The following is a 22,522-nucleotide window of genomic DNA, read 5'->3' as shown; positions in this document are numbered from 1 at the left end:
CTCTACATCCTTGCCAACATTTGGTGCTGTGTTTTGGATTTTGGCCATTCTAATAGGTGTGTAATGGTATCTCATTGCTTTAGTTTGCATTTCCCTCATGCCATGTGATGTGGAACATATTTTTGTGTGCTTATTTACCATCTGTATATCTTCTTGGGTAAGGTGTCTGTTCAGGTGTTTGACCCATCTTTTAATTGGGTTGTTTGTTTTCTTTTTTTTAAAAATAAATTTATTTATTTTTATTTATTTATTTTTGGCTGCATTGGGTCTTCGTTGCTGCATGCGGGCTTTCTCTAGTTGCTGCGAGCAGGGGCTATTCTTTGTTGTGGTGCGTGGGCTTCTCATTGTGGTGGCTCCTCTTGTTGTGGAGCACAGGCTCTAGGCACACGGGCTTCAGTAGCCGTGGCACGGGGGCTCAGTAGTTGCAGCTTGTGGGCTCTAGAGCACAGGCTCAGTAGTTGTGGCACACGGGCTTAGTTGCTCTGCAGCATGTGGGATCTTCCTGGACCAGGGATTGAACCCATGTCCCCTGCATTGGCAGGCGGATTCTTAACCACTGCGCCCAAGGAAGTCTCAAGTTTTTGGTTTTCTTATTATTGAGTTTTAAGAGTCATTTTTATATTTCAGATTATTCTTTTATCAGTGTGTCTTTTGCAAATATTTTCTCTCATTCTATGACTTGTCTTCTCATTTTCTTGATATTTGTTTTCACAGAGCAAACATTTTTAATTTTAATGAAGGCCAGCTTATCAATTCTTATGGATTGTGCTTATGGTGTTGTGCTTATGGATTGTGCTTTTGGTGTTGCATCTAAAACGTCATCACATACCCAAGGTCATCTAGGTTTTCTCCTATATTCTAGGAGTTTGAGTTTTGTGTTTTACATTTAGTTCTCAAATCCATTTGGAGGTAATTTTTTTTTTCCTTTTTAAAAAAGTTTTATTGAGATTTTTATATATCATAGAAGGTAATTTTTGTGAAAGGTATAAGGTCTGTGTCTGGATTTGCTTTTTTGGGGGGGGGGTGGCATGTGAATGTCTAGTTGTTCTAGCACCATTTGTTGAAAAGATTATCTTTGCTCCATTATATTGCCTCTGCTTTTTTTGTCAAAGATCAGTTAACTATATATATATATATATATATATATATATATATATATATACACACACACACACACACACACATACACACACACATACACATACATACATACATATACATATACATATATGGGTTTATATCTGGGCTCTCTATTCTATTCCATTGATTTGTCTATTCTTCCACCAACACCACACTGTTTTGATTACTGTAGTTTTATCATAAGTCTTGAAGTTGCGTATTATCAGTCTTCCAACTTTGTTCTCCTTCAATATTGTGTTGGCTATTCTGAGCCTTTTTCCTTTTCATATAAACTTGAGAATTAGTTTGTCAATATCCACTAAATAAGTTTTTGGGATTTTGATTTGGATTGTGTTGAATTTATGGATTAAATTCATGAATCCGTGAATCAAGTTGAACCTATAAATCTATATATCAACTAATATCTTAACAGTATTGAGTCTCCCTATCCTGAACATGGAATATCTCTCCATTTATTTAGTTCTTTTTGATATCTTTCATCCGTTTTATAGTTTTCCTCAAATCTTATACATATCTTATTAGCTTTGTCTATTTCATTGAGCACTAATGTAAATGCTTATATGTCTTTAATTGCAAATTTTACTTGTTCATTGTTGGTATATAGGAAGGCAATAGACTTTTGTATATTAACCTTGTATCCTGCACTTTGCTATAAACTTTTATTAGTTCCAGGAGGGTTTTTTATTTTGTTCATTTGCTTGTTTGTTTTTGTCAATTATTCCAGATTTTCTACACAGACAATTATGTCATCTACAAATAAACAATCTTCCTTCTCAATCTGTATATATTTTCTTTTCTTTCTGCATTTTCTAGGACTTCCAATATGATGTTGAAAAGCAAAGGTGAGAGGGGCAGACATCTTTGCCTTGTTCTTGATCTTAATGTGAAAACTTCAAACTTCTTCCCATTAGGTATGATATTAGCTGTAGGTTTTTGTAGATATTTTTTATCAAATTGAGGAAATTCCCCTTTAATCTCAGTTCCCTGAGAGTTTTTTTTATCATGAATGGTGTTGGATTTTGTCAAATGCATTTTCTGCTATATCCATTGATATCATTATGTGATTATAATTCTTTAGCCTGTGATTACATTGATTTTTGAATATTGAAACAGTCTTGCATACCTGGGATAAATCTCACTTGGTTGTGCTGTATGATTATTTTAATAAACTGCTGGATTGATTTGCTAATATTTTGTTGGGAATTTCTGCATCTATGTTCATGACAGATATTGGTCTGTCGCTTTCTTGTACTGTCTTTTTTTTTTGGCATTAAGGTTATGCTGGTCTCATAGTATGAGTTAGGAAATATTCTCTCTGATTCCATCCTCTGAAAAAGATTGTAGAGAATTAGTGTAACTTCTTCCTTAAATGTTTGCTGAAATTCACCTGTGAACCCATCTGTGTCTGGTGCTTTCTGTTTTGGAAGATTAGTAGTTGTTGATTTTATAATACAATAGAAAGAGGCATTTTGAGATTTATCTATTTCTTGTGTGAGTTTTAGCAGAGTGTGTCTTTCAAGGAATTGGTCCATTTCACCTAGGTTATCAAATTTGTAGGCACAGATTTGTTCATATTATTTCTTTATTATCCTTTTAATGTCCATGCTCTGTAGTGATGTTTCCTCTTTCATTTCTGTAAAATAGTTTGTGTCCTTTCTTTTTTTCTTAGCCTGACTAGAGGTTTATCAAATTTGTTGATATTTTCTAAGAGCCAGCTTTTGGTTTGGTTGATTTCTCTCTATTGATTACCTACTTCCAGTTTCATTGATTTCTGCTCTAATAATTATTATTTCTTTTTTTCCTGCTTGTTTGGATTTAATTTTCTCTTGTCCAACTTTCCTAAGGTGGATGATTTATTTAGACCTTCTTTTCTAATACATGCATTCAGTGCTATAAGTTTCCTTTTAAGCACTGCCTTTGCTGCATCCCATACATTTTTTAAAATTAATTTTTATTGGCGTATAGTTGATTTAAAAAGTTGTGTTAGTTTCTGTTGTACAGCAAAGTGAATCATTTATACTTATACATATATCCTCTCTTTTTTAGATTCTTTTCCCATAGAGGTCATTACAGAGTATTGAGTAGAGTTCCCTGTGCTATACAGTAGGCTCTTATTGGTTACCTATTTTATATATAGTAGTGCATCCCATAAATTTTGATAAGTTGTATTTTCATTTTCATTTAGTGAAAATATTTAAACATTTCTCTTGAGACTTCTTTGACTCATGTGTTATTAAGAATGTGTTGTTTAATCTCTGTTTGGGGATTTTCCAGCTATCTTTTTGTTATTAATTTCTAGTTTGATTCCACTGTAGTCTGAGAGCAGACATTTATATGATCTCTATTTTTTAAATTTGTTAAGGTGTATTTTATGGCCCAGAATGTGTTCTACCTTGGTGAATGTTTCATGTGAGAAGAGTGTGTAATCTGCTGTTGTTCAATCAAGTAGTTTATAGATATCAATGATACTTAATTGATTGATGGTGCTGTTGAGTTCAACTATGTCCTGATTTTTCTGCCTGCTGGATCTTTCCATTTCTGATAGAGGAGTGTTAAAGTCGCCAATGATAATAGTGGATTCACTTATTTCTCCTTGCAGTTCTGTCTGATTTTTTGCCTCACATATTCTGATGTTTCAATGCACATGCAAATTATATTGTCATGTCTTAGATTATGTAAGTCTCCTTTTTATCTTTGACAAGTTTCCTTGCTCTGAAGTCAGCTCTGCCTGAAATTAATATAGCTAGTCTCAGTTTCTTTATGATTAGTGTTAGAATGGTATATCTTTTTAAAGATTAACATTTAATCTATATGTGTCTTTATATTTAAAGTGGGTTTCTTGTAGACAACACAGTTGGGTCTTTTGTAACTCCAGTCTTACAATCTCTGTTAATCAGCATATGTATACCACTAATCTTTAAAGTGACTATTGATATAGTTGGGTTAATAGATATAATATTTGTTTTTTCTATTTTTCTTGTTCTTTGTCCCTATTTTTGTCTTCCACATTTTTTCTGTCATTTGTGGCTTTAATTGAACATTTTGATTCCATTTTCTCTTTCTTAGCATATTAGTTATACTTTTTTTTAAAGAGTTTGCTGTAGAGTTTGCAATATATGTTTACAACTAATCCCAAATCCAATTTCAAATAACACTGTACTGCTTCACAAGTACTGTAAATACCTTATAACAAAATAATCCTAATTCCTCTCTTCTATCCCTTGCATCATTGCTGTCATTCATTTCACTTACACATAAGCATACACAAGCATATGTGTGTACACACACAAGCATACATAGACGAATAAGGTATTGCTCTTATTATTATGAACAAACTGTCATCTTTAGATCAGTTAAGAAAAAAAAGTCTTTATTTTACATATTCCTTTTCTGATCTTTCCTTATTTGGATCCAATTTTCTGTCCTACATTATTTTCTTTCACTCTAAAGAACTTTTAACATTTATTTCAAGGCAGGTCTACTGGCAACATATTTCCTCAATTCTGTTTGTCCAAAAAGGCCTTTATCTCTCCTTCACTTTTGAAAGGTAATGCCACAGGGTACAGCATTTTAGGTTTGTGGGCTTTTTTCTCTCAACATTTTCATTTCACTATGTTCTCTTCTTGTTCACATGGTTACTGAGGAGAAGTCTGTAATTCTTAACTTACCTACAGAAGAGTGAAAGGTATTTTTTCCTTCTGGTTTCCTTCAGGATTTTTTTCTATATCTTTGATTTTTCTGTAGTTTGAGAATGATAAGTCTCAGTGAAGGTTTTTGTGGGTTTTTTTGTCTGGCATTTTTCCTTCTTGGTGTTCTCTGAGATTTCCTGGATCCACGGTTTGGTATCTGATATCAATTTTTGGGAAAATTTCAGTCATTATTGTTTCAAATATTTCTTCTGTTCCTTTCTCTTTTCTCCTTCTGGTATTCCCACCATGCTTATGTTACACCTTTTATAGGTGTCCCACAGTTCTTGGATATTCTGCTTATTTTTTTTAGGCCCCCTCCCCTTTTTTCCCTCTTTTTCAGTTTTGGGGGTTTCTATTGCAATATCATTAAGCTCAGATATTCTTTCCTCATCCATGTCTACTAGTCTACTAATAAGTCCATCAGAGGTATTCTTTATCTGTGTTACAGTGTTTTTGATCTCTAGTATCTATTTTGTTCTTTCCTAAACTTTAGGTATCTCTGCTGACATTGCCCACCTGTTCTTGTATGCTGTCTACTTTATCCATTAGAGCCCTTAGCATAATAATCATGGTTTTAAAAATCCTAGTTAATAATTCTGACACCCTGTGATATCTGAGTCTGGGTTTTATGCTTGCTCTGTCTCTTAAAATTGTGGGTTTTTTTTTGCTTTTTACTGTTGTCATTTAATTTTTTCTTGATAGTTGAGCATGGTGTACTGGGTAAGAGGAACTGTTGTAAACAGGCTTTAGTAGTGTTGTGATAAGGTTTGGGAGGAGCAAAAACATTTTATTCCTATGATTACGTCTCTGACTTTCAGTGAGCCTGTGCTTCTGGACTGTGAACTTCACTCATGCTTTTTTTCTCCTCACCTCTTAGGTAGGACAGGATGGTAAATCAGGACTAGGGTTGGGTATTTCCCTTCCCCAGGGCAGTTAGGCTTTGGTCTGAAGGCCAGACCTTATTAAGGAGAACAGAATGCTCTGGCATATTTCAAAATGGTTCCTCTTCCCTTCCCCCTGACAGAACCATGAAGGGATTTTTCTTTGACATTCACTTTGAGAATCTGATAGAGATCCAGGAGGTTAACACTCACCAGTGTAGGGTCTCCCCTCCCCTGATGAATGAGTTCCCCTGGAGGTTTTAACTCTGACTTGTCCACACTGAGCCTCCAGAAATTCATCAAACTATAGTTGAGTTTTCCCTACCCTGGCACTGGTTCCCAAGGAGATTGCTGCTCCAGTAAATTGTAATTCTCTGTATTATCTGTTGGTCTAATTTTAGGAACAGTGGTTTTCCCTGTGACCTAACTTCTCTTATGGATATAAGAAGAGTTGTTGATTTTTCTGTTTGTTCAGCTTTTTACTTGTTAGGATGGAATGGTGACTTCCAAGCTTCTTACATGCTGGACCAGAAACTGGAAGTCTCCCTCTTTTTAAAATGTTTACTACTATAAATTTCCCATTTACCAGTATTTTAAGGTGGAAGGTCATTGACTTGAGATCTTTTTATCTTAATATAGGTGTTTACTGCTATTAATTTCCCTGTAAATGGTGCTTTAGTGGCAGCCCATAAGTTTTTTGTTATGTTGCATTTTTATTTTCATATAGCCCAAAGGATTTCCTAATTTATCTTGTGAACTTTCCCTTTGACCCATTGGTTATTTAAGAGTTCATTAAATTCTACATATTTTTGAATTTCTCAGTTTTGTCTTTATTTCATTCCATTGTGGTCAGAGAACATACCTTTTACGACTTTAATATTTTTTCAGTTTATTGAGGCTTTTTTATGGTCTGCCATATGGTCTATCATGGAGAATGTTCCATGTGATCTTGAGAATTGTCTATTGTGTGAAGGTTCTATAGATGTGTTAAGTGTAGTTGGTTTATAGTGCTGTTCAAGTCTTATTTCCCTGTGGATCTCCTAACTAGTTTTTCTAGTCATTATTTAAAGGGGAGGCAGGGTCATGTCTCTGACTAGTATTGCTGAATAGTCTTATTTTCCCCTCAGTTCTATCAAGTTCTGCTTCAGAATTCTTGCAGGAAAATACAGAATTGTCAAGAACATGAGTTCTGTTGTGGGGAACACAGATGTTTATGTTGTTATAGTTTCTTGACAGGTTCTTTTCTATTATAAAATTACCCTCTTTATCTGTAATAAGCTTTTATCTTCAAGTCTTTTAGTTTAGCCACTCCAGTTCTCTGACTGGTGCTTGCATGGTATAGCTTTTTCATTGTAGTTTTACCTTTGATTTTAAAGTGTGTCTCCTGTGGACACAATATAGTTGTCTTGTTTTTGTTATCCAGTCTGACAACCTGGGCCTAATCATTGTTAGGCATGAGTAATAATTCACTCACATGCATTGTTACTATGTATATGGTTGGGTTTACATGTCCTTTTACCTTTTTGTCTTCTATATATGTTACATCTTCTTTGTTCCTTTGTTCTCCTTTTTCTGGTTTCCTTTTCTCTTCTTCTTCTGGTACCCCTATAATTCGAATGTTGGCACGTTTAATGTTGTCCCAGAGGTCCCTGAGACTGTCCTCAGTTCTTTTCATTCTTTTTTCTTTATCCTGCTCTGTAGTAGTTATTTCCACCATTTTATCTTCCAGGTCACTTATCCTTTCTTCTGCCTCAGTTATTCTACTATTGATCCCATCTAGAGTATTTTTAATTTCATTTATTGTGTTTTTCATCATTGCTTGGTTCCTCTTTAGTTCTTCTACATCCTTGTTAAATGTTTCTTGCATTTTGTCTATTCTATTTCCAAGATTTTGGATCATCCTTACTATCATTATTCTGAATTCTTTTTCAGGTAGACTACCTATTTCCTCTTCATTTGTTAAGTCCAGTGTGTTTTGAGCCTGCTCCTTCATCTGCTGTGTGTTTTTCTGTCGTCTCATTTTGCCTATCTTACTGTGTTTGGGGTCTCCTTTTCACAGGCTGCAGGTTCGTAGTTCCCGTTGTTTTTGGTATCTGTCCCCAGCGGCTAAGGTTGGTTCAGTGGGTTGTGTAGGCTTCCTGGTGGAGGGAACTAGTGCCTGAGTTCTGGTGGATGAGGCTAGATCTTGTCTTTCTGGTGGGCACGTCCACGTCTGGTGGTGTATTTTGTGGTGTCTGTGGCCTTATTATGATTTTAGGCAGCCTCTCTGCCAATGGATGGGGTTGTGTTCCTGTCTAGCTAGTTGTTTGGCATAGGATGTCCAGCACTGTAGCTTGCTGGTCGTTGAGTGAAGCTGGGTCTTGATGTTGAGATGGAGATCTCTGGGAGATTTTTGCCGTTTGGTATTACGTGGAGCTGGGAGGTCTCTTGTGGACCAGTGTTCTGAAGTTGGCTCTCCCACCTCAGAGGCACGGCCCTGATGCCTGGCTGGAGCACCAAGAGCCTTTCGTCCACACGGTTTGAGAAGAGTGGCAGAGGGTGCTGTAGTTGGATGTTTTTCACTTTCTCAGTGAAGCCAGAATCAGGGCCACCACGCCTGGCCAGGCTTGATTTTTCCTCCGGGGCGGAGAGTCCGTCTTCCAAAACTTCGGAACGACAGTACCCCCAGGAGTGATGGGGAGATGAAATAACTCAGGGCTAGAGCGAAGTCCTACGGAAAATAGACCTTTTTATTTCTGCCTTGTTTTCCCTCTTGGCTTTCTAGAAACGCTCTGGTTTCTTTAAGTGAATATTTTCTAGTGTAATATTTTGTTCTTTAATAATATTTTTCTGTATATTTTGGGAATTATTTGCTTAGTGGATACTCTAGGACTTACAGTATGCATCTTGTCAGAATCTACTTTAGCTGTATAGCAATTTAATTCTAATGAAATGTTACTCCTATAAAGCTCTATCACTTCTTCCCTTTGTTACACACATTGCCTTGCTATATGTTAAACATATAATACTTTCTATAATTTTGTTTTAAAGTAGCTGAATATATTGTTAGATTTTAAAAATTAACCTTTTAATTCACAATTTCTTATTAGCTTTCTGTTGTTTCATTATTGAAGTACGAAATATTTGCTCCCACCTGCTTTATGGTGTTATATGCAAATACACATTTCCATATGTTATAGGTGCAACACCACAATTATATATATATGTATATTGTTTTATACAATTGCTTTTATATCAGCTGAAAGAAGGGAAAATAAGTCGTTACAATGTCTTTTATAATTTCTTACATTTTAATTGGCATTGTTTTTTGGTAAAGGTTTGAATAATTGTGGGATCTCACTTCCTTTCAGATGGAAAAACATCATTTGGCATTTCTTGTAAGGTGGGTTTCCTGGGAATGAATTCTTAAAATCTTGTGTGTCATTTTGCCTCCATTTCTGAAAGACTGTTTTGTTAGATATAAACTCTTTGGTTGAGTTTTTTCCTTTTAGCAGTTTGCATGTCCTTCCACTGCCTTAGGTCCTCATTGTTTCTGATAAGTCAACTGTTAATGTGGTTTCCTTGTACATGATGAGTGGTTTGTTTTCAAGATTCTTCTGTCTTTTAACATTTTTATTCTGGTATGTACGGGTGTGGATCCTTTTATTTTCAGAACCTGACCTTCTTGGATTAATGCTTTTCATCAAATTTGAGAGTTTTAGGCATTGTTTCTTCTAATAACTTTTCTACTCACTTGTTTCTCCTCTCCTTGTGGCACTTCCATGACATATATGTTGATGTTCCATGTTTCTCTGAAGCTGTTTTTCTTTTATTCCTTTTTCCTGTTCTTCTGATTGCATTATCTATATTGATTAATCCCCACATTGGCTTTCTTTCTACTGCAAAGCTACTGTCGAGTCCCTCTAATGAATCTTTCATTGCAGTTATTATACTTTTTAAGTCCAGAGATCTCCATTTGGGTCTTTAAAAATAATTTCTATCTCCATTAATATTCTTTGAGGGAATATTATCATACCTCCCTTTACCTTCAGCATGGTTTTAGTATGTGTATTTGTGTATGTATGTATATATATTTAGATGCTTTGAGGTTTTTGTCTGCTTCCAATACCTGGACCCACTCAAAGGCAATTTTTTTTTTTTATTGCTTTCCCCCCCACCATGTATGAGTCACATTTTCCTGTTTATTTGTAGATCTTATTTTTCTGCTTCAAAACTGGACATTTTACATAATACAGCAGTTCTGGAGACTCATAGTCCCTTCTCCTCCAGGGCTGGTTTGCTTTTATGGTTAGTGACTTAGCTGGACCATTTTGGCTAAGTCCACTTACCCTGAATTCTATGGCCTCTGATGTTGCAGTATGTCACCTGGGCATACGCAGTGTCCCTGATGCCTCCCTTCAACCCCGAGGATGGTAGTTTTAGCAGGGCTCTCTTGCTGTTTCTTTCCCTGCCGTCCCTGTAAGAGTTCTAGTTGGTCTGTCTCCATTGTTATCACGCTGTGCTATTAACATCCACTATTGATGGTGGACCTCTCTATTATTTGACAATGCCCTGGGACATAAATTGCCACACAGTTCAATCTAATTGAATTTAGGTTTTTGTAGTTGTTGAGGTTTGTTCCAACCGTAGGACTACTCTGAACTGCCTCTTTCGTTCTGTGTTGAAATTCTCACTGGCCTTCCTTTCTGCTATCCTGGAGATCCCAGGGTCCTCTTACTTCACCCCCAACCCTACCCGAAATCTCCTTTGTCTGCAGCAGCATCCTTATGCTTCAACTTCTCTCACTCTGTTCTAAATAAAGTCAGTCCCTTTAGGGAATGCTATGGAAGCTGTTTTTACAGCCTGCTTCTCCCACTGGGCAGAACCTCTGTGCTACTCCCCCAGCACTGGGGATGGGGAGAGTAGCTGGCTTTGCTAGGAATAGTCTGTAAGTAGAGCAGTGGGTGGTAGCCCCTGATCTTCTCTGCTTGCCCCTCCTTCCATGGAACCTCCACCCTAGTCACTATTGCTCTAGTTTATGAGTACGCCAGGGCAACAGTGATTAGAAAACAGTATTCCTGGGGTAGATATTCTGTGCTACAAGTGGGGACTGGGTGGAGGAAGGAAGCCTCAGACCTCTTTGCTACTGCTGCTTGGAACAGAGCTTCTGCAACACAGATGTTGGGGGAATGAGAGATGCTAGCAGTCTGCTCCTCCTAGGGATACATTGTAGGCCAAGACTGGGAGATGAGGGGAGGAAGGGTGCAGGGTCATGGTTCAAATACCACAGAGACTCACTATTTTTACCAAGATTGAGTATTTTCTTGGATAAATGTTTCTGTTTGCTGTATGCTCTTATGGCAATTTCCAGAGACTTTAATTTCTAAAAAAATATTTCCCAGTTATGATTGTTTCACTGAGGGGTCTGTAGGTCTCATGTTGCCATTTCGAAAGTGCTTCTTGATTGTTTAATACATGTCTTAAAATACAAGCAATCAAGACCCTTTAAATAAGGCAGTATGTTCACAACCTGAAAAAGCTTTCTGTTGCCATCAGTTGATTCAACAACACCATGCAGCATACAGAATAAATACAGTTCTTTAATAGTTACTTAAATATATTCCAGAAGTAAAGAGTGTTTCTAATCATTTACAAGTGCTGTCTGTTACACCAGTAAATGTTACTTGACCTCTTTATAAAGTAAATAATGCTGGGTAAGAATTAGTCCTGGAATAGTGTGCTGAATTTCTATTTCCAATCCAGTAGATTAAAAACACAATTGTGAATGGTATAAAAATGTAAGAATCATATTGTGATAAAACCAATCTCAAAAATAGAGAATCCAGACCCTCCTCAGATAATTTTAGAACTCAGAAGTTTTCCTCAACTTAAACACGAGCTCCACAAAGAAAATATCACACATGTTTTTCAATGTGATGCAACCGCATAAAACTCTAGAATGTGACCATTAGGAGACGAATGTACTGAAATCAACAGAATATAGAAAACACATCTAATTCTGAAGTCAGGAAAAATAAAAAGACGATTTACAAAGAATTAATCATCATCAGAGTCAGAATCATATTTCTTTCCTCGAATAGTTTTCTTTTCCAGCTTTGTGAAGTTTGTTCCAAATTTCTTTTGGCTCTGAAATGGTGGCTCCATTAAATTTCCACTAAAAAGAAAGCAAATTTAAAAAACACTTATTCTGTATGATTTAGTACAGCTGGTATACTAAACTGCACAAAAATCTATCCTCACTATAACACAAGGAATAGAGTAAAACTTTCTTTAAAATGTTGGTGTCAAGGAAGAGGTATATTATTTACACTGATAGTTAATAGTTTTAAAGCTTACTATGTACTACTAAATGCTTTAGATCAGCGTTTTATTTTCTTATCGTTAATTACTGATTAACATTTCACGGGATGCACCAACAAAATTGACTGAAAAAGCATAGAAGGAAATCAGTTATTTTGATCTGTTTTGGGTATGCTGAATCCGTCTTAGATTCTTTCCTGAGAATGACACAGGAAAACCATGCTCTATTTTTGATAGCCTGTTATGACTGATTTGATTCTATTTAACATCTTTTGATGCTTAGATCTCTATAGACATCAACAAAACTCATGGAATTCATTATCATTAACCCAGAATTAGTATGGAACTCTTTTCATGACGCCTGAAAAATATTTCGAAAATATCTGGAAATATTCCTAGCAGCTAGATCTTGGTTTTGAAATATCACTTGCCACTGAAAGGAACCATGGTGTCTCGGAGAAAAAGCCAGTTCCTATGGAGAGTATAACACGAGGCCCCCTAAAAGACCATACGTGCACCAGAAAGAAAGTGCTCAAAGAATTATGGGGACGTGTCAAAAGGACACAGAAGCCAGTATGAAAGGCTCTCACTTGCCAAATCTGAGGCAATCTGAGCTTCAAAGTAAATAGTAACAGCAACAGACTATAACCCACTGAATAAAAGAACCCACAGCCCATTCTAATACAGATAAATGAAGAAGTAAATTAATGTGGGGTCTGGAAAAGTTCTTCCTTCAATCACCAGTTGGCTTGGTGGACAACTGGTTAACCAGTGCACAGTTACCACCACCAGCAATGAGACAAACCATCACATATCTCCTGATATGGTACACTGAGAAGAAAGAATACAACATCACTTCCCTAATTTACCTGTGGAAAACATGCAGAATCTGAATCTAATTTTGAAACAAACTGGGAGATGCTCTATAAAATAACTAGCTTGTACTCTTCAAAAATGTGAAAGTACTGAAAAACAAAGGAGGGGAACAAGTTGCTACAGGTTAATGGAAACTAAAAATACATAGTAAGTACACGGAACCCATTTTTCCAGTATGGAGGACATTATTGGGACAATGGTGAAATTTGAATAAGGTCTGTAAACTATATATTTTATGTTTTAATAAGTTGTACTGTGGTTGTGTAAGAATGTTCCTGTTCTTAGGAAATGCACACAGAAATATTTAGGAGTAAAGGGACAATATATCTACAACGTCCAATCAAATGGTTCTGAAAAAAAGTTTATATATATCTAGAAAGAGAAAGAGAATGATAAAGCAAATATAAAATGTTGAAAACTGAGGGACACGGGTGAATGATACACAAGAATTCAAGAATTCTTTGTACTAGTTTCCAACTTAAAGTTTGAAATCACTTCAAAATAATTTTATTTAATATTAACATTTTACTTAATATTAAGAAAATAAAACCTAAAACTCCAAAATCAATCACTACAATGTAGGAATGATTTATGCATGTGGAGGAGAGATTCAGTGATAAAGGAGGAAGGGAAGTAAAAAGATGAGAGACCTTCCTACTTATCAAAAGGCACTCTGACTGGAATAACTGGAAAATTTTACCTGTTATTTTTGCAAATCAAACACAGGCACAAAAGATAAGATGATATGCTCTGATTTGTGGTATTAGATAAATTATTTGTCTAGAGAAGTGGACAAAGACATAAGTGGAAAATGGAAGTTGGATTTTATCAACAGATCGTTTTCTGAGACTGTTTCCCAGAGTAAGTAATTTAAGCTAAGCATAGAGATGAGATTTTATGTATTTTATCAGATCCTACAAGTGATACAGGAATATCTACTTTCAAACATTAGATTTTTAATGTAAGTCATTATCAATTTGATTAACCTCGTTTAAATCAGGAAGGAGTCAATTCTTCTGGAGTGTCATTTTGGGTTTCCAGATTAACAGAGAATTAGGTTCCATAGGATCTGTTAGTTTGAAAACTTTTATAGTTAGATGGACTCCAAGATCCAAGATCAATTTTATTTATAACTCTGATTTTGCTGTAAGATCATGCTAATGTACACTTTAAGAAATATGCCTTTCCTTTGTGAAAACTTTTCTACAACTCAGCTTAAAGATCTTAGTTCCATAAAATAAATGTTAACATAAAAAAATTCTCTAAAAAATCAACTGGATATGTGAATTAATATAAATTGATAGTTTACTAAAAGTTACCTGTAATTGAGAATATCAGAACAACCCAGCCTCCATTCTAAAGTTTCTGTGGTGAAGTCATCTGTATTTCCTAGGTCAGAAAATCCAACAATAAAATCTTGTGTTTTTCCATCTTTCACCAGTGCTAGCGTGGGAATGACTTTGATATGCAGTCTCTCACAAAGGAAAGGTGCTTTTTCCACATTCAGCTTCAAAAATTTGGTCTCAAGATGTTTCTTGGACAATATCACCAAATGTCTGTCTAGTATTTGACACCTATAAATAACAACACATAGAAAATCAAAAGCTAAAAACAACAGATTTCTTTTTCAAAATAAATATTAAGGCACATCTAAGTTTTCAGTTTTTCTGAATCTCATAATTTGGCAGCCAACCTATGCTTCTATCAGATAACCTCATTTCCATTTCATAGGTTAGGTATCTCTTTTTCTACATCTCATGATATCGTATTCTAGAAAGTCAGGTCTCCCTTAATGATACTTATAAAAAACGAAGTATTCAACTTATGCCTTAAGTGGTTCACAAAGTTGTCATGTTCATGGTTAAGAATAAAAAATTGTCATTTCCCTTATGCATGTTTCCTGGCATCTCACAGGTGACAAATCTGAACTTGACAGAACTCGGAAAACAGTTCTCAGAATTAGAAATGAACGTGTAGTACCATATTTGGAAGTCACTAAGAAAAGACTGAATGGTGTCACTGAGAAGGAACCCTTCCAACTGTGCAGCTCTGTTAGTGAGAAGCATATCAAGGTTAAGGGCTACAAATATGGTCATTACGGTTCTAAAGAAATGAAAATTACCAGCAGTAACCTTTATTAAGCCGCCTGAATGAAAAGGAAAGTGGAAAGCGATATTTTCTTTAAATTATATTTTAAACTGGCCAACCCTCTAGTGTTTCTGAAAGACTACTGTAATAACCTTTTGAGAAGTAGCTCTTACCCAGAGGTGATTATTAAAGTCAACTTTTAAAATACGCAAATGAATCAAAATTCTCTGGGAGTTGAGCTGAGAAACATGCAAGTGATTCTCACGCCCAGCAAAGTTTGAGAACTACTGCTTTCGATGACTAAGACACTGAATGCTTCGTAGCTGGTTTTACTAGCAGGCTTTTTGGGTACTTCTTGGTATAGTTTTTCCTGAGTTAGGTTTGGGTCCACGGAGTTTCTTATAACCTTGATGCATCATCACCTCTGAGTGATTCTTTTTACATATCATCCACGTAGTGCAGCAATGGGATTTTAGTGAAAAATGGTAGGGGAATAAGCCGTTCTTGAATGAAGTTCCAAACAAGTGACAAATCATTTTGAGAAATACGTTCTTGAAGATTTGTACAAAAATCAACTCCATTGTTTTACTGGAGTAATACGGAATCTATTTTAAATAGGTCTGTGTCCCACTTGTCAATTAGTCCATTTTTTAAAAATCCAGAAGTAGTAGTTATGGTGTAGTTAAAACAGCATTAGGCTTAAAACCTGGGTTCAAATCCTCTTTTATCATTTAGTAGCTGAGTGACATTAGGTAGGTCACTTAATCTCTCCAAGTCTTGGTGTCCATGCAGGAAGCATAGGAATTATATGTACTTACCTCAAACGGTGATTGTGAATGCTCCAGGATTTTATACAACATGAAGTATCTAGCGTACTATGTGCTAGAAACTTTGATATCTACCTATCTATATATCTCTCACCTCATCTCAATCTTGACTTTCCAGTTCTGTTTTAAGGTAAGTACTGCTGGTGCTGCATTGTTTATAAATCCATCAAGTATACTTACTGAGTACCTACTATGTGTAGTCAATGCTGCTCTATGGCTAGGAACCCAGAGCACAGTGGGCCACGACACAAAGGCAAACCCTCTGCTTTCACAAAACTAACAATCTAGTGGGCAGAGACATCTAATAAATAAGTGGACAAATAATACCAATCTTCTATTTACCTTCCTAATCCCTTTCCCACTTTCCCTTATAGGAGATTTCATCATCTCAGTTATTTTCTTTCATCTTTATTTTCTTAGTCAATAAATCCCAGGCAATCAGTCCCTGAAAGGTGTTAACTAATAGCCAGGTTGTTCGGTGATGAGGCAAAGACAAGGGCCAGGCAGGCTATGGAAATGCGAGAAGAGGGCGGGGCTGGGATCCCAGGGAATAACAGACTCTGCATTGGAGTGTGTGTCTAAGGGGGGCAGGAGCTACTCGGCATCAGTGAATTGCTTTCATACAATTCTAGGTCTGTTATCAAGTTATCTGATACTTAAAAAAAAAATTTCTAAAATCTGATTAGTTGCCAACGTTTAAATGTTGGCAAGTATTCAAATTTGGGGGCTAAAAAAAAAAAGGCTTGAGTCCTCTGGTTTAAGATATAACCTCTTCTGGGGCTATTTTCACTTTGAGGGATCTGCCTCCAAAAAGAGGTTGGCAGATCTGGGTTCGTCTAATAGAAATGACTTTATTCTCCTTCCCGCCATGCCTGGTAGCCCCAACTCTGCTTCAGGTGAAAGGCTTAGTCAAGCCACTGTCTCCCAGTGAATTGCAAGTTGAGAAGAAGTGACTCAATTCAAAGCTCATGTTCAGGTGTTGGCCCCATTTACAACACTGTGGCTGTATCATAATAGTAGGGACAAAAGTAGAATTCTTTTGGCATTGATAAAAAAATTAAAGTGTTCATTTCTAAGATGTTTTAAAAATTAGCTAGTGAAAATATAGTTCAGGAAATAGCCATTTCTATGGAAATACTGATCTTCTATAATTTGTACTTTTGTATGTTACTGGTTTTTAAGTTAATCTTTAATGATTGCTTAACTTTAATATAATTCTAGTACAAAGAGACAACTTAGGAATTACTTCCTTTTATATTTTTCTTAATTTCTCTATTAAGTCAGTGCATCTCTATTCAACAATCTCATCATGTTCAAGAACAGTCACTGAGGGAAACAAATTACCTCAATGTGGAGTCTCTGTAGAAATGGCAAACCACTTTTTTACTCTCCTTGACTTCTTGAAAAAAGTCTCTCTCACTAGGGATTTCTCTGTATTCCCCATGTCCTTTTGAAAGCCATTCCTGATTTGGAGAAAAGGGAAATATCACACATTTGAAATATCTTTTTCAATATCACTTTATATTTTATGTCCAAATCACTATAATATTTTGTAATCAAGCTGATTTTATCTTAGAGAGAAATGAATTCCTTTCGGTGATGTACTTTCCTATGTTGCTAGTGTCAATGCAAATACAGTCTGTGGGCCATGACTATCTCCACAGCATGGCTCATATTTAAGATGATTACCTCTCTTGTAACTTAAAACATACGTTTTCTTAGAACTTCGAAAGTAAAAATTTAGACTATAAAGAGATTTAGAATGTAACTGTCTACTTAATTTCTTTGCCCTGAAACTATTAAAATCAGAAGCATTTGATCCAAGTTACTATGTAGCTTTAAAAAATAATGCTTGTGAGATAAAGCCAATCCGTCTTTGGGGAGGGGGCGGGTACTGCAGCTCTGAAGCTCAGGAGCCCTGTTTGCTTTTGATGACTAACTCAGAGACAGCAAACCTCCTCTGTACTGGCCACCAATGGGTAGTATCCTGGGAAGAAAAAGGTGTTTGTCTTCACGTGGTGTCCAGAAACAAAGATCCCGCAAGTCACCTAATCCAATTCCCCAAATCAATAAATCAACCCTTATCATCCATGTCACACAGACATTTCAGCTTCTTGAACCTTTCCTGTGGCAGGAAGCTGGTCCCCTCAACTGGAAGCTTGTTTCCTTTCTCTTCTCAGGAGCTGGTTTTAATAAAAGTGAGGACTGGACTTGCAGGCAGAAGGCATGGGCTTGAATCACTGCTCTACCACTTATCAGGCTGTGAATTGTAATAACCTTTCTGAGTCTCACTTTCCTCATTTGTAACGTGGAGATCATAAAGCAACTATCTCACTGAGTTACTGTGAATGGACAACGTGAAAATAACTACAACTGTGTCTGGCAGGTGTGCTTAAAAAGTATTTGTATATGTACTCTCTGTTCTTAGAAAAGTCTTCTCACACTGAATCACAGTATATCCAGAACAATGGGCTGTGGATCCCAGCTTGGACCTCAGATGAGAAAGAGAAATTCTAATCTCCTTCACGTCAGCCCTTCAGATATCCTACGTTGCCTACGTCCTCCCTCCTTCACACTGAACATTTCCATTTGCTTTTGACTTCCTCATATGAAATGACTTCTAGACTTCTTCGTCTTCTGGCTGTCCTCCTCTAAACAGTCTTCCAGAAGTGGTCCAACTAGAAAGGGGCAGGAGTGCCATCTCTGGACTTACACTAACACAGCCGAGACTGTGTCACTAGTTTTGGTATCTATACATTTCGTGTTGGCTTACACTGAGCTGAGACCTACTGGAGGCCCTGATATTTTTCTCCTTATTTCTTTGGTAAAGCTTCCACAGAGAGTTTAAACTCTCACATACACTCCTTAATGACGCATTTGCTTTGAGCACAGCTAAGTTATGACAGGCTTTCTCATAACTCCACCTGGAAGGGAACCCACTGACCCCTCTTCCTCCCAGTGTTCTTCCTCGTCCACTCTCTCCTCAACCACACAAACCTGAGCTCGGAAGATTATCCTGGGCACGTGTTTCTTGTACTTGACTGTGGATTAATATACTGATAAGGCTAATTCTGAATGTGTCTTTAAAACTAATCTTTTTTTCTGGGCAAATTTTTAACGGCATTAGGTCCTCTGAGGTCAAACCACCCTACAAACTACAAGTGACTACTGCAGCACGGGTATAGATAAGTTGTTAGAAGCATACTGTTAGAGCAATTTCAGAAAGCAGGGCAGAGAGGTTACTTGTTTCTGCTGCTGAGCTTTCCTCAGGGCCTCGAGTCTCTTTTCTTTGAGGCGTTCCAATTCATCCTCATCCATCTGATCCAGTTTCTGAATTTCCGAATCCAGCTGTTCTTCCACTTGTTTGGTGGTCTGAAGCAACTGATTCTCTAGGACTTTTGAAAACATTTCAACAGATGCATTCGCTTCCATTTTTCTAAATGGTACAGTTCAGCCTTGATGCTGGGGAGAAGGTTTACAAAGTTAGAGAAAAAAATAAGACAGTTTTCTCTTAGTTTCAAAAATGTTAGCAAGTATATAATTTGTAGTCCACAAAGTGTTCTGCTGACAACCAAGCATGTCATGTTAAGAATTTTTATTTAAGTGGTTTAAAATTTAATTTTCAATGGATCATAGTCACACTACTCAAAAACGATTTAGACCAAAGTTTAGGTGCTTTTGATTTAGTCTGTGTTTTACTATCCTAAAGCAAAGACAAATCTGTAAGACCATCGCCAGACCAGAAAGAAATGAAAGATGAAATTAAACCTAGTGCTGTATACTGACAGTGTTCTTTACCAAAGGAAAAGGGAAGAAAAGCAGAAATGACTGTGAACATGATAAAGTTTAACTGCAGTGAGGTTTTACACACACATATACACACCAAACTTTGCTTCAACATAGAGCAGGGTTGAGCAAAAGACATATCTTTCATCTCTGACTAAATGATTTTCGTTTAACTCTGAAGAGAGCTCATTACAACTTATGTAAAGAACTCTGTCTGATGTTCCCTAAGCTTTAGTTTCCATTCCTGTTCTCCCATTACCTAATAAAGTCTATGAGGCCACAAAGATTGATACTGGTATTGATTTACTGACACTCAGTGTTCTTAACTTTGAGGTCAAACAATATAACACTACAAATATTAAAAAGAATATTGATTTTTCCATCAATCCTCTATATAAGATAAGAGTTTAAAAATAGAATCTAGGGACTTCCCTGGTGGTCCAGTGGTAAAGAAACCAACTCCCAATGCAGGGGACGCGGGTTCGATCCCTGGTCGAGGAACTAAGATCCCACATGCTGCGGGGCAACTAAGCCCTCGAGTCGCAACTACTGAGCCTACACGCCTCAACTAGACAGTCTGTGTGCTGCAAACTACAAAGCCCGCATGCTCTGGAGCCTGAGCGCCACAACTAGAGAGAAGCCTGTGCCGCAGTGAAGAGCCCGCATGCCACAACGAAAGATCCCGCATGTTGCAACTACTAAGACCTAACACAGCCATAAATAAATAAATAAATATTTTAAAAAAATAGAATCTAATTCAGATTAGAAAAGAAGATCTCTCTCAATTACATATTTTATATTGGCACATAGTTGATTTATAATGGTAATTTCAGATGTACAGCAAAGCTATTCATTTATACATATACATGTATCCTTTTTCAAATTCTTTTCCCATTTAAGTTATTACCAAATATTGAGTTCCCTGTGCTATACAGTAGGTCCTTGTTATCTATTTCAATTACATATTTTAAAAGAAATGTATTATTGTTGCTGGTAGAAAATCAAATGTTTTATGGGTACCCCTGAATTTCAATTTATATTTTGCCTATCAAAGCAGGAGGCTGTTGCATCTCAATTAGTTATGTGATACATCTGCAACCACTACTGAAGCACTTTCAAAAATCTGAATAAACTTGTGAGCTTATTCACCCAGCTTCAGACACGCAGCCTGGCCCACCAAACCCTCTATAAATGTTGAAGTGAAGAGAAATAGTCTTCTTGCAAACTTCGCTTCTGATTCCATTTTTTTACACATGAAAAGAAGCCGAAAAGCATACTCGGGACCTCCCTGGTGGCGCAGTGGTTAAGAATCCACCTGCCAATGCAGGGGACATGGTTGGACCCCTGGTCCGGGAAGATCCCACATGCCGCGGAGCAACTAAGCCCGTGCGCCACAACTACTGAGCCTGCGCTCTGGAGCCCACGTACTACAACTACTGAAGCCTGCGTGCCTAGAGCCCGTGCTCCGCAACAAGAGAAGCCACCGCAGTGAGAAGCCCATGCCCCGCAACGAAGAGTAGCCCCCGCTCGCCGCGACTAGAGAAACCCTGCATGCAGCAACGAAGACCAAACGCAGCCAAAAATAAATAAATTTAAAAAAAGCATACTCGATTTCACCTTTGTATTCCTGGAGCTAGCAGTGCTGAGAACACTGCAGATGCACAAAAAATGTTTGTCAACTGTTGAAGGAACATGTGCGTAGCTTTTGTTCAAATTATCGTTAAGTTTCAAAAGTATTTCCGGGTTTAAAAAAAACCAAAATGTAACTTCTTCATAAACGCTATAAAATTTTAAAGGAGCTGTATTTCAAATGTAGCAAATGAATTTCACACACCCTACCTCCCAAGAAAAACGTAACGCTGTGACTCTCAGGACTGGGGCCGGATGAGGCAGAAAACTCGACATTAAACATTGACTTGCATGTCAGACCCTGTTCTTTACCAGGGGCGTAGCGGTTGCTTATCCCTAGAGGTTTATAGGCTAAGCTCAGAATTCAATTCTTCGATAACTGGGAGGAGAAACGATTAACAAGGGCTGCTCTGGGGACAGGTGGTGCTGGTCACCGCATTCAGAAAGGGGGAAAGGAGATGGTGCAGAGATCCTGAGAACTTCATTCTCCAAACAACAAGCTTCTTTTTTCCAGTTCAACTGAATGGTGGGCAGGGACTTGTCCTCAAATTACCTAACCATTTCCTTGATTCCCCGGCATGCACCCGCCAAAACAACCAGGGGGCCTCACCCTTAACTGCACGCCAGCCGCTTCCCAAAAGCACCCTCGCCACTCCCTGCGCCCCCGAAGACAAATGAGGGCAGAGTTGAGGTGGTCCCGGCTTCACCGCCTCCCGGGGCGCATGCGCCAATGCTTCCTCCGCGGCGCGGACACCCTCGCCCGAGCCGCGCCCACCCTCGCCCGAGCCGCGCCCCTCCCCCGGCCAGGCAGGAGGCTGAGCAGCCGGGTGTCCATTAGCACCGAGATGCATGGCCGGCTTTTTCACACCACTCTCTGCCTCACCTGAGCTCTCGGTGATACCTGAGAAGTGAGGAACCAGCTTCTCCAGAAGAGCAATCCACTCCGGCGTCAGCCTCGTAGCAGCTGCGTGGGCCTGCGAAGCGGCCGTCACTTCCGCCTCCTCATTGGCCGCGGCTCTCACGCGATACAATCTGCGACGCCCCAGGAAGTGGAGGGGGGGGAAGGGAGGGGACGTGCGTTCGGTGAGCGCTTCTGCGCGTGCGCTCCTCCCCCACCCTTCCCGCGCCCCACCGCCCGGAACCGAGGTGGCCCAACCTCTCCCTCTCTCCGTGTAAACAGCCCAGAGAGCGAGGGAGCGAAGTATGCTGGAGTTTGTAGTTCCTTAGTGCTCAGCCTGGAGTTGACGGTCTTAGGCTCTGACATAATGTTACATCAGAAATGAAATAGCTACTGTCTTGCTCAGGA

The 22,522-nt window shown here is 37.8% G+C and overlaps 1 protein-coding gene across 3 annotated transcripts; it reads right to left on the bottom strand.

Annotated features, from left to right (window-relative positions):
• Positions 1–11,269: 11,269 nt before the first annotated feature.
• Positions 11,270–22,248, bottom strand: TXNDC9 (thioredoxin domain containing 9). 3 transcript variants are annotated; one of them, XM_007197302.3, is made up of 5 exons: positions 22,100–22,248; positions 19,045–19,263; positions 17,146–17,264; positions 14,206–14,460; positions 11,270–11,864 (listed from the first exon to the last, which is right to left on the bottom strand). In XM_007197302.3, the coding sequence occupies exons 2-5, from the start codon at positions 19,231–19,233 to the stop codon at positions 11,747–11,749; spliced, it is 681 nt and encodes a 226-aa protein (XP_007197364.1). In that variant the 5' UTR covers positions 19,234–19,263; positions 22,100–22,248; the 3' UTR covers positions 11,270–11,746. The 3 variants fall into 3 exon arrangements, with proteins under 3 accessions (XP_007197364.1, XP_007197365.1, XP_007197366.1); XM_007197303.2 differs by having other exon boundaries at positions 22,118–22,248; XM_007197304.3 differs by lacking the exon at positions 22,100–22,248 and adding an exon at positions 21,827–21,947.
• Between the last annotated feature and the right edge of the window lie 274 nt (positions 22,249–22,522).

Source organism: Balaenoptera acutorostrata, chromosome 12 (genome assembly GCF_949987535.1).
Source record: "Balaenoptera acutorostrata chromosome 12, mBalAcu1.1, whole genome shotgun sequence".
Lineage (NCBI taxonomy): Eukaryota > Metazoa > Chordata > Mammalia > Artiodactyla > Balaenopteridae > Balaenoptera > Balaenoptera acutorostrata.
Note: the sequence above shows the minus strand (reverse complement) of the source record. Positions and strands in the feature narration are given on the sequence as shown.